Below are 12,616 nucleotides of genomic sequence, written 5' to 3'. Positions count from 1 at the left end.
TTGAGTTGACCATCCCCTGGAATTCTCCCAACCTCTCTTTCTCCCCACCCCTCTCCCACCTCTCCTGGACTTCTCTTGAGTTGACCATCCCCAGGAATTCTCCAAACCTCTCCTTCTCCCTACCCCTCCTCACACCTGTCCTGCACATCTCCTGAGTTGACCATCCCCAGGGATTCTCAAAAACTACTCCTCTCCCACCTCTACCTGGACTTCTCTTGAGTTAACCATCCCCAGTAATTCTCCCAACCTCTCCTTCTTTCCACTCCTGTGCCACCTCTCCTGGACTTCTCTTGAGTTGAACATCCTCAGGAATTCCCCCAACCTCTCTTTCTCTCCACTCCTCTCCTAGACTTCTCTTGAGTGGACCATCCCCAAGAATTCTCCCAACCTTTCCCCCCCCCCCCACCTCTCCTAGACTTCTCTTGAGTTGACCATCACTAGGAACTCACCAAATCTCTTTCTCCCGACCCCTCTCCCACCTCTCCTGGACTTTTTTTGAGTTGACCATCCCCAGGAATTCCCCCAACCTCTTTCTCTCCACTGCTCTCCTAGACTTCTCTTGAGTGGACCATCCCCAAGAATTCTCCCAACCTTTCACCGCCCCCCCACCCCCCACCCCCACCTCTCCTGGACTTCTCTTGAGTTGGCCATCACTAGGAATTCACCAAATCTCTTTCTCCCGACCCCTCTCCCACCTCTCCTGGACTTCTCTTGAGTTGACCATCCCCAGGAATTCTCCCAACCTCTTCTTCTCCCCACCCCTCTCACACCTGTCCTGCACGTCTCCTGAGTTGACCATCCCCAGGGATTCTCATAAACCACTCCTCTCCCACCTCTCCTGGACCTCTCCTGAGTTAACCATCCCCAGTAATTCTCCCAACCTCTCCTTCTCTCCACTCCTCTCCCACCTCTCCTGGACTTCACTTGAGTTGACCACCACCTGCCACCTTTGACCTACCTTGGCACAGGCATCTCTGGCATAGGCTGCTTCTTTGACGCCATGTCCCTTCTCGATGATCTCTCCCCCTCCTGCAGCCATAGTGCGATATAGAAGGGTCTTCCGCACCGCGTCAGGTTGGCAACACGTTAACTCCGCAATATACCGGACCAGGTCCTCATCCTCCAGAACCACGCAGTCACTGTCCATCTCAAAACATAGATTACCCTATGAAGAATGAATATACAATGTAACACAATAAGGATTGAAGAGAACAACTATTTCAATCTGAGGGAGGATCAGCATCACGTGTCGGAATTCTTTTAGACTGGTCTCTGCATGCAAATGAAGCCTGCCTTGGGACATCCCCTCTTCTAGACTGACACCACCTGTAACGGCTACCCACTGGTGTGAGGGTCTCAGCCGTTGGAGACGTCCTTTTCCCTGGCAAGCTGCGATATGCAAGTACCGCCGGTATATCCCATCGAACGCCCTTTCAAGAAACGAGACGTGCTACGTTTGCAGAGTCAAGCAGACTGACTTTATTTGGCATATTTCACCTGCTTATATCTGGTTACAACTGTTACAAGAACAATGACATCTCCTTGAATTAATCACTTGGCCAGTTTCTAGCCGCTTCGGCACCGCACCCCACTTAACATTTCCTGGCCAGGCACATTCCTTTCTCAATAGAATTCAATTAACCTTTAAAACAATTATCACTCACACATAATCCCCATCAGCATACACCTCACAGGGGGGCTGTTTACCTGCACACAAGAGAGAGTTCATTATCTATGCGAAGGGAACATTAGCATTCAGCAATGAAAAGAGACTTGTCCAATTAACCCTTTGAGCTCAGAATACAATGTGGTACATCCACTTGTGACAAGCCATGCAGTTCCTTGTAGTCCCCCTGCACGAAGATCATAACTGTCCCGGCAGCATGCATGTGTCCGTTACACTACTCCCCCTTTGTGGAACACTCCGGCAGACCCGGATTGATCCTTTTCGGATCAACTTGGGGATGTCCGGTCTGCTGTTAGGGTAAAAGTTCCGTTTGCCTGGACAGTCCGTCGGCCTTCTCATTGGCTTACCAGGTCGGTAGCTGATGGTGACGGTGAATAATGGAATTCAGTTCTGGAACATTCACTTGCTTTGCTCTCTCAATGGCTCCCAAAACCTGTTGCTGATGCTCTTGGGACAGATACGGCACCACCTGGATGCAAATCCCATTTAATCTTTTGACAATTTCCGCCTGTTTGTGCATTTCAATGTTCAAGCCACGGGACATCTCATAATACATGACATAGTGTCGTTGCATCTCTGATTTCTCACTGGCCAACTTGTCACATTCCCATTTTAGACTGTGATATTGTGCCGGATCTACAGTACATGTCGGGGAAGGTAGTCTTACCCGGTTCTCAGCAGCAAGCGGGTTGATTCCAGCAACGCGGGTGGTCACGGGACAAGCAGCAGCAGGTGTAGGTAAATAAGCCGAAGTCAGAGGGCCAATGTCGTTGCCCAGCACCACCTCGGCAGGTAGGTTGTCCATGATACCAACTGTGGTCTTTCCTGACCCGGCTCCCCAGTCTAAGTGCACCCGGGTGGTGGGTACGCGAAATACAGCACCCCCTGCGACCCGGACGGCAACTGTGCGAGTGGACACGTTCTCTGGCTTTACCAGATGTTTTTGAATCAGAGTGATCGTAGTCCCGGAATCTCTTAAGCCTTGTGCTACTTGTCCATTCACTCGTACCTCCTGACGGTGATGCTGACGGTTATCCGGAGAGGCCGCTTGTATTGGGTCTGCCTCATACCAAATTCCCAGACATTCCTCCGGGCCCCCCTCGGTCTCCAGGCAGTGGGCCGCAGAGGGACGTGATGGAGTGACCTCTGTGTTGGGTGTTGTGCGTCTCCAATTGTTATTTGTAGCTCTCAAAGGGCAATAACGAGCAATATGTCCCATGTCGCTGCAGTGATGGCACGTCACCCTAGGCGAATCCCGGGGGTAGTTGCTAGGCCCCTGAGGATGTGGTGGGACTGGAGCCCGAAACTCTGGGCGTGGGGTGACGGTTGGAGTACGCGGTTCTACCTTATGAGCCAGCCGTGTAGTACCCTGGCTTACTTTCCTTGTTTCCGCGTACTCATCTGCTAGCCGAGCCGCCTCGTTTAAGTTAGCGGGACGGCGATCTCGTACCCAGTCTTGTATGTTTGCAGCCAGGTCTTGGAAGAAATGTTCCATTAGGAACAGCTGCAATACTTCCTCCCCGGTGTTGGCCTTGCACCCTTGGACCCAAAGGGATGCCACCCTTTGTAACTGGTTGGCCCATTCCATGTGGGAGTCCACAGCCATCTTCTTGGACTCCGGGAAGCGCCGGCGGTAGGCTTCTGGCGTTACGGCATATCGGGTTAGCAACGCCTTTTTAACTTGCTGATATTGCAAAATATCCTCTGGAGCGAGAGCCCGAAAGGCTTCATTGGCTTTGCCCGACAATTTCCCCGACAAAATAGTGACCCATTGGTCTGGTGGTACCTGGTGTAGTGAGCACTGCCTCTCAAAGTCCGCCAAATATCCATCGATTTCCTCCTCACTTTCTACAAAAGCTTTAAATGCAGTGAACGGTATTTTCTTTCCTGTAGCAGCAGGTGGGGGGGTAGGAACTGCAGGTGTAATGGGCTGTCTCGCTCTTACCAGTTCCAGTTCTTGTCCCCTCTTCGTTTGTATCTCTTCCCTTGCTTCCCGAAACAGCTGGTTGATTAGTTCCATGGACGTTTCTGGATACAAGGATAATCTCCGCTGTACAATCCCAGTAATTACATCTTCTTTGCTGACCGGTGCAAGGGGCTCAGTTCCTTCCATGGATCCATCCATTTCGTCCAGCTATCAGCTCCCTCCGTGGTCTGTTGCTGGCGCCCCTACCACGACTCTCTAATAAATCTTTCAGTGTGGATCTTTTCAGCCTGGCGTACTGCGACTCCATTCAGCACTTGCTCTTTGGATAAAAGGACCATCCCACCGCTGCCAACCAATGTAACGGCTACCCACTGGTGTGAGGGTCTCAGCCGTTGGAGACGTCCTTTTCCCTGGCAAGCTGCGATATGCAAGTACCGCCGGTATATCCCATCGAACGCCCTTTCAAGAAACGAGACGTGCTACGTTTGCAGAGTCAAGCAGACTGACTTTATTTGGCATATTTCACCTGCTTATATCTGGTTACAACTGTTACAAGAACAATGACATCTCCTTGAATTAATCACTTGGCCAGTTTCTAGCCGCTTCGGCACCGCACCCCACGTAACATTTCCTGGCCAGGCACATTCCTTTCTCAATAGAATTCAATTAACCTTTAAAACAATTATCACTCACACATAATCCCCATCAGCATACACCTCACAGGGGGGCTGTTTACCTGCACACAAAAGAGAGTTCATTATCTATGCGAAGGGAACATTAGCATTCAGCAATGAAAAGAGACTTGTCCAATTAACCCTTTGAGCTCAGAATACAATGTGGTACATCCACTTGTGACAAGCCATGCAGTTCCTTGTAGTCCCCCTGCACGAAGATCATAACTGTCCCGGCAGCATGCATGTGTCCGTTACACCACCCATCAAGGCATTGTGATATTTGCATTAATCCTCCCAAGAGTCCGCCCACGAGGGCTCTTGAGAGGAGAACTGAGGAAGGGTGCTGTGACGTTCTCAGGAAGCTATGGCCAGATCGTCATTGGTGATCAGTAAGAAGAATGCTCCCTACAGAGCATCCGGAAAGTATTCACAGCGCTTCACTTTTTCCACATTTTGTTATGCTACAGCCTTATTCCAAAATGGATTAAATTCATTATTTTCCTCAAAATTCTACAAACAATCCCCCATAATGACAACATAGTTACATCGTAGGTGAGGTTGAAAAAAGATACAAGTCTGTCGAGTCCAACCCATGTGTGTGATTATCTGTCAGTATTACATTGTATATCTCTGTATGTTGTAGTTGTTCAGGTGATTTTATCTAATAGTTTCTTGAAACCAGGGTGGCGGCGGTCTGCTGTCACTGAAGCCGGCCCACTGAGCCATCGGCCCACCGGGAAACTCCCGGTAGTCCCGATGGCCAGTCCATCCCTGCCTGTCACCAGATTCAGCGTGTCACTTGTCACCCAGGCCATGCTGGCAGTTGTAGTCACCTGTCACTTAGGCTATGCTGGCAGTTGTAGTCACTCACCTCTGCAGCTCTCTATCGTTCCCCCAAGTCTTGGTGACGATAGTCTCCCTCACAGCGTTCTCCACTGCCCGCACCTAGAGTTCATGGCCTGCAGGGTGAGGATGCGGCTCGGCACCACGGGGGCCACCACACTACTCTTAGCCCTCCTTGGGGCCCCACCATCTACAGTCCGCCGTGGAGCACCAATCTCACTTGACCCCTCATGTCACTGGAATACCACCGCTCTCTCTCGTGGCCGGAGTCAGGAGGAGGGGCCAGGTGCCGCTCTGTGGTGGGCGGAGTCAGGAGGAGGGGCAGGGTGATGGTCTCTGGTGGCTGGAGTCAGGTGGAGGAGCTAGTGTGGTAGGCAGTGTCAGAGTGGTGCTCTGTTTGTGGGGCGGAGTTAGGAGGCTAAAAGCGAATATCGGCCTGCCCATCCCCGACATCAGAGACTGAATCTGACAGCTGCACTTATTTGTCCGGCTCTGATGGAGCCCCACGAGCTGTGCCTGCTCAGTAAGATGGCCCTGCTTGGCTGTGGTCGCTGGGCAGGTGGGGCCCCCCAGGCGTGCCCATGCGGAAAAACGGCCCTGGGAGTGAAGTGATAATTGTCGAAAGAGAATATTGGCAATATTTATAAACATTCGGTGGTGGCATCAAGTCTTACAACTATACACCATATACATCTTATCTCTCCAGGTCCCCTCTGTGGGCTCAGGACACAGAATCCCCGGGAAGGGGCCCTCACCAGGTGTAGGATGGCAGCCAGGATCTTGTACACAGAGTCCACCTCTTCCTCGGTGAAGCCGATCACCTTCATGGAATCCACCACCATCTTGTAGCTCGATTTATCATTGATGACATTCTGACAACAAACAAAGAGATGGTAAGAACATTATGTCGCTGGATACGGCTTCGGGGGCCCCACAGATCTACATAAAGCTAACCTGTCACAAAACCAACCTTTAAATCAGGCGACAGAGACGTCTACATGTACCTCTTTTTATCTCCTGGAGAACCCCAGAACCTGGGTCATCTACTATGCCAATGGCCTCCTCCAGAACTTTGTCGCCTCCCAGCATGCCTCAGTGCAATGCGTCTGTTTTTCTGACCAATAAAGAGGCATACAATGCCAAAGGGGGCGTGTCAGAGACAGCTCTGGAGCTATAAGTCCAGGGCATCCTGGGAGCACCAAGACGATGAAAGTCCTGATGTATCAATGTGGTATTACTGGGTAATGGAGCCACTTACCCTCTGCCACCAACCAGGTTCAATCCGGCCCAGAAAGCTTCAACCCGATTCCTGATTATGGGGAATGACTCTAGAGATACACTGATAGATCAGACCCAAAGTCAGGTATGTAGCCGGCCCCTCTATGGCTCTGCTTGTATTCCCTGGAGTCAGTTTCATAACTTTACACATGCTAGCTTTAACTTCCTATTTCCATCATTTTAAAGTCATTAGAGGCAGCTGTCTAAGGTGGAGTGATTACAGGGCACAGAAAGCTAGAACATCATTGGACCACAACGTTCACTTTGTCTCCGCCTCCTACCCACCTCTGAGCACCATCACTTGTCTTTATCCCCTACCCACCTCTGATCACCGCCCCTTGTCTCCACCCCTCACCCACCTCTGTGCACCGCCCCTTGTCTCCTTCCCTACCTACTTCTAAGCACCGTCCCTTGTCTCCGCCTCCTACCCACCTCTGAGCACCGTCCCTTGTCTCCTTCCCTACCCACCTCTGAGCACTGTCCCTTGTCTCTGCCCCCTATCCACCTCTGATCACCGTCCCTTGTCTCCGCCTCCTACCCACCTCTGAGCACCGCCCCTTGTCTCCACCCCTCACCCACCTCTGTGCACCGCCCCTTGTCTCCTTCCCTACCTACTTCTAAGCACCGTCCCTTGTCTCCGCCTCCTACCCACCTCTGAGCACCATCTTTTGTCTCCTTCCCTACCCACCTCTGAGCACTGTCCCTTGTCTATGCCCCCTACCCACCTCTGATCACCGTCCCTTGTCTCTGCCTCCTACCCACCTCTGAGCACCGTCCCTTGTCTCCACCCCTCATCCACCTCTGTGCACTGCCCCTTGTCTCCTTCCCTACCTACTTCTAAGCACCGCCCCTTGTCTCCTTCCCTACCTACTTCTAAGCACCGTCCCTTGTCTCTGCCTCCTACCCACCTCTGTGCACAGCCCCTTGTCTCCTTCCCTACCTACTTCTAAGCACCGTCCCTTGTCTCTGCCTCCTACCCACCTCTGAGCACCGTCCCTTGTCTCAACTCCCTACCTACCTCTGAGCACTGTCCCTTGTCTCTGCCCCCTACCCACCTCTGATCACCGTCCCTTGTCTCCGCCTCCTACCCACCTCTGAGCACTGTCCCTTGTCTCCACCCCTCATCCACCTCTGTGCACTGCCCCTTGTCTCTGCCCCCTACCCACCTCTGAGCACTGTCCCCTCTCTCCGCCCCCTACCCACCTCTGAGCACTGTCCCCTGCCTCCGCCCCCTACCCACCTCTGAGCTCTGTTCCTTGTCTCCTCCCCTACCTACTTCTAAGCATCATCCTTTGTCTCTTTCCCTACTTACCCCTGGGCACCGTCCCTTGTTTCCACTCCCTACCCACCTCTGAGCACTGTCCCTTGTCTCCACCCCCACCCACCTCTGTGCACCATCTCTTGTCTCCACCCCCTACCCAACTCTGAGCACGGTCCCTTGTCTCCTCCCCTACCTACATCTAAGCACCGTCCCTTGTCTCCACCCCCACCCACCTCTGTGCACCATCTCTTGTCTCCACCCCCTACCCAACTCTGAGCACAGTCCCTTTTCTCCTTTTCTACCTACATCTAAGCACCGTCTCTTGTCTCCACCCCCACCCACCTCTGAGCACCGTCCCTTGTCTCCGCCCCCTTCCCCAACTCTAAGCGCCATCCCTTGTCTCCTCCCCCACTTACCTCCAAGCACCGTCCCTTGTGTCCTCCCCTACTTACCTCCAAGCACCATCCCTTGCCTCCAACTGCTAGTGCTGCCCTTTTTTAGAGAATGCAGGATCAAGTCTTATTTTGTGATGCTAAGTAATTTCTTTGGAATTTGTTAATAATAGCAAGAATGGCAGTAAATTAGATCAACTGAAGCCAGCAACAATAGACCCCCCCCCCAGCAACATTAGATCCCCCCCAGAAACAAAATACCCCCTTAACAACAATAGACCCCCCTCCATCCCCAGCAACAATAGATCCCACCCAGCAACAATACACTCCTGTTCAGCAACAACAGACCCCCCCCCCACCCATCCCCAGAAACAATAGATCCCTGCAGAAACAATAGATCACACTTAAAACAATAGCTGCCGGGCTGCAGCAACTTTTCTTATTCAATAAACAGCAGCAGGGTGTCACCTCTGACATGTTTTCCTTTTTAATATTTTGTACTTTCATATCCAGCCAGTAGGTGGAGCTCTCAGATCTTTTTGACATACTTACCAGTCTATTCCTATCCGTTTTTTATTTATTCTTAATAAAAGTAATAAGCAAATACACAAAAAAAAAAAAAACAATACAGAGAACCCTAAGTGGATATTTATTAAAAATGTTGCCGCAAATAATCCCGTTAATGTTTTTAATATGTTTATTTTTTATTATAGTCAGCTCAATCTAGTGGCCATAATGTGGCATTTTCCTACAATACCTCAATTGGGAACATAACGCATCATGGCCACTAGATGGAGCTCACAGGAAATACACATATTAGATACACTATGGGGGTTGCCTGTGATGGCTTTGCAAACACTGAGCTATTTACACAGTGAAAATGGAAGGTGAAATCGATGGCTTCTCCTTGAAAATGGTAAGTGGACAGAATCCTCTGAAAGTGGTCATGGTGGTCAGTGAGTGTTCCATCATTGGTGTCAGTGGGAGGAATTGTGTCCCATCATTGGTGTCAGTGGGAGGAATAGTGACCCATCATTGGTGTCAGTGGGAGGAATTGTGTCCCATCATTGGTGTCGGTGGGATGAATAGTGTCCCATCATTGGTGTCGGTGGGAGGAATAGTGTCCCATCATTGGTGTCAGTGGGGGGAATAGTGTCCCATCATTGGTGTCAGTGGGAGGAATAGTGTCCCATCATTGGTGTCAGTGGGAGGAATAGTGTCCCATCATTGGTGTCAGTGGGAGGAATAGTGTCCCATCATTGGTGTCAGTGGGAGGAATAGTGTCCCATCATCGGTGTCAGTGGGAGGAATAGTGTCCCATCATTGGTGTCAGTGGGAGGAATAGTGTTCCATCATTGGTGTCAGTGGGAGGAATAGTGTCCCATCATTGGTGTCAGTGGGAGGAATAGTGTCCCATCATTGGTGTCAGTGGGAGGAATAGTGTCCCATCATTGGTGTCAGTGGGAGGAATAGTATCCCATCATTGGTGCCAGTGGGAGGAATAGTGTCCCATCATTGGTGTCAGTGGGAGGAATAGTGTCCCATCATTGGTGTCAGTGGGAGGAATAGTGCCCCATCATTGGTGTCAGTGGGAGGAATAGTGTCCCATCATTGGTGTCAGTGGGAGGAATAGTGTCCCGTCATTGGTGTCAGTGGGAGGAATAGTGTCCCATCGTTGGTGTCAGTGGGAGGAATAGTGTCCCGTCATTGGTGTCAGTGGGAGGAATAGTGTCCCATTGTTGGTGTCAGTGGGAGGAATAGTGTCCCATCATTAGTATCAGTGGGAGGAATAGTGTCCCATCATTGGTGTCAGTGGGAGAAATAGTGTCCCATCATTGGTATCAGTGGGAGGAATAGTGTCCCATCATTGGTGTCATTGGGAGGAATAGTGCCCCATCATTGGTGTCAGTGGGAGAAATAGTGTCCCATCATTGGTGTCAGTGGGAGGAATAGTGTCCCCATCATTGGTGTCAGTGGGAGGAATAGTGTCCCATCATTGGTGTCAGTGGGAGGAATAGTGTCCCATCATTGGTGTCAGTGGGAGGAATAGTGTCCCATCATTGGTGTCAGTGGGAGGTGAACAGGGGGAATCCCCTCTGAAAATAAATAAGACCTCTTCTTCCTATGAATGGTGAGATCTGTGACTGGTGACAGGTCCTCTTTCCCCGGGTCCATGCCGGGTCTTTGTGTCCAGAGACTGCGCTCTATTATAAATGTCCGTTGAAGGTCGCCGCCATGACGCCCTCCGCCGCGCTCTGCGACTCCGGGGGGATTTTTTATTGCCCCCCCACTCCCAACATTTCTGCGTCCATCCAATAAACCGGATCCGCGATTTATTACCCCCCCCCACGCACGCGGCCGCTCATCTCTCTCTCTGCCGCTCGCAGCGCTTCTCGCTGAGACAGAAAAATAATGTTCTGCAGTTCATGAATTATGAAGCATCTGCAGCAACGTTTCCCGGCGGAGGTCAAAAGTTCAAGAACATCGCAGAGGAAATGATGAGCGGAAAATGAGCGGCGTGCGACGCAGAGATAACGGTGAGACGCGGTTTATGTATGAGAGCTTCGTGTCATCCTATTGGATTGGTCTCATGTATATACGCGGTGTCCGTGTCGGGAAATTCATTGAGCGCTCTGCTCAGGGAACGTGGATAGAAGGGCGCCGGCGCCGCCAGGCTCCGCCCCTTTCATTATAGATACTTTGTTACATAGTCAGGATAAAAAAAATAATACATTGAATTCAACTAGTAGATATAAAATAAAACCCGTAGCCTCCCTCAGAACCCAAAACCCTTCAAAGAACTCCGACAGGGGTCTGGGTCCCCTAAACCAGGGGCCCGCTAGGGGCCCGCTCCGTAAAAATGTTCTTCCCTATCACAGTTCCTTCCACTATCATTTGTCCTCATCAGGGTGCCACCTTACAGCCGATGTCCCCTTCAGGGTGCCCCTTTACATGAGGTTTTCCCAAAAGAATGCCCCTTTACATCAGTTGTCCCCATCAGAATGCCCCCTTAAATCAGGTGTCCTCATCAGAATGCCCCCTTAAATCAGGTGTCCCCATCAGAGTGCCCCCTTACATCAGGTGTCCTCATCAGAGTGCCCCCTATATATCAGGTGTCCCCATCAGAGTCTCCCGTACATCAAGTGTCCCCATCAGAGTCCCCCTTACATCAGGTGTCCTCATCAGAATGCCCCTATACATCATGTGTCTCCATCAGAATGCCCCTATACATCAGGTGTCTCCATCAGAGTGCCCCCTTACATCAGGTGTCCCCATCAGAGTGCCCCCCTTACATCAGGTGTCCCCATCAGAGTCTCCCGTACATCAAGTGTCCCCATCAGAGTCCCCCTTACATCAGGTGTCCTCATCAGAATGCCCCTATACATCATGTGTCTCCATCAGAATGCCCCTATACATCAGGTGTCTCCATCAGAGTGCCCCCTTACATCAGGTGTCTCCATCAGAGTGCCCCCTTACATCAGGTGTCCTCATCAGAGTCCCCCCTTACATCAGGTGTCCCCATCAGAGTGCCCCCTATACATCAGGTGTCCCAATCAGAGAACCCCCTTACATCAGGTGTCCCCATCAGAATGCCCCCTTACATTAGGTGTCCTCATCAGAGTCCCCCTTACATCAAGTGTCCCCATCAGAGTGCCCCCTTACATCAGGTGTCCCCATCAGAGTTTCCCCTTACATCAGGTGTCCTCATCAGAGTCCCCCTTACATCAGATGTCCTCATCAGAATTCCCCCTTACATCAAGTGTCCCCATCAGAGTGCCCCCTTACATCAAGTGTCCCCATCAGAGTGCCCCTTTACATGAGGTGTCCCCATCAAAGTGCCCCTTACATCAGGTGTCCCCATCAGAGCGCCCCCTTACATCAGGTGTCCTCATCAGAGTGCCTCCTTACATCAGCTGTCCCCATCAGAGTGCCTCCTTACATCAGGTGTCCCCATCAGAGTCCTCCCTTGCATCAGGTGTCCCCATCAGGGTGTCCCTTTAGATGAGGTTTCCCCATCAGAGTCCCCCTTACATCATGTGTCCCCATCGGGATGCCCCCCTTACATCACGTGTCCCCATCGGGGTGCCCCCTTACATCAGGTGTCCCCATCACAGTGTCCCCATCAGATTGCCTCCTTATATCATATATCCCGCCTCCTCCTGGGTTACCCTGTGTGCAGACATTGCACTGGATCTGTGTGTATTGGGGAATGCCCGGGGAGAGATCTAGGGGGGAATTAGGGGAAGGGGGTGGTGGAGAGTCAGGGGATATTTGGGATGAGGAAGGTATTGGGGGGGGGGTGGATATTGGAGGGAGGCAGGGAAAATTGGGGGGAGGTAGAGGGTATTGGGGGGGGGGTATTGGAGGGAGGCAGGGAATATTGGGGGGATGTAGAGAGTATTGGGGGGGATATTGGAGAGAGGCAGGGAATATTGGGGGGAGGTAGAGGGAATTGGGGGGAATATTGGAGAGAGGCAGCTAAAATTGGGGGGAGGTAGAGGATTTTTGGGGGGGGGTGGATATTGGAGGGAGGCAGGGAAAATTGGGGGGAGG

At 51.5% G+C, this 12,616-nt stretch overlaps 1 protein-coding gene across 1 annotated transcript in view; it reads right to left on the bottom strand.

Moving 5' to 3' along the window:
- LOC120941702 (unconventional myosin-Ig-like) overlaps window positions 1-12,616 on the bottom strand; it is a 179,130-nt gene that overhangs the window by 126,871 nt on the left and 39,643 nt on the right. Inside the window, exons 7-8 of the mRNA XM_040355291.1 lie at window positions 5,887-6,003; window positions 959-1,165 (exon numbers count right to left, since the gene is read on the bottom strand). Coding sequence (XP_040211225.1) covers window positions 959-1,165; window positions 5,887-6,003 — 324 coding nt within the window. The remainder of the gene's footprint in view (window positions 1-958; window positions 1,166-5,886; window positions 6,004-12,616) is intronic.

The sequence above is a fragment of the Rana temporaria genome, chromosome 5 (assembly GCF_905171775.1).
Source record: "Rana temporaria chromosome 5, aRanTem1.1, whole genome shotgun sequence".
In the NCBI taxonomy this organism is placed as follows: domain Eukaryota; kingdom Metazoa; phylum Chordata; class Amphibia; order Anura; family Ranidae; genus Rana; species Rana temporaria.
This window is presented reverse-complemented; position numbering and strand designations above follow the sequence as displayed.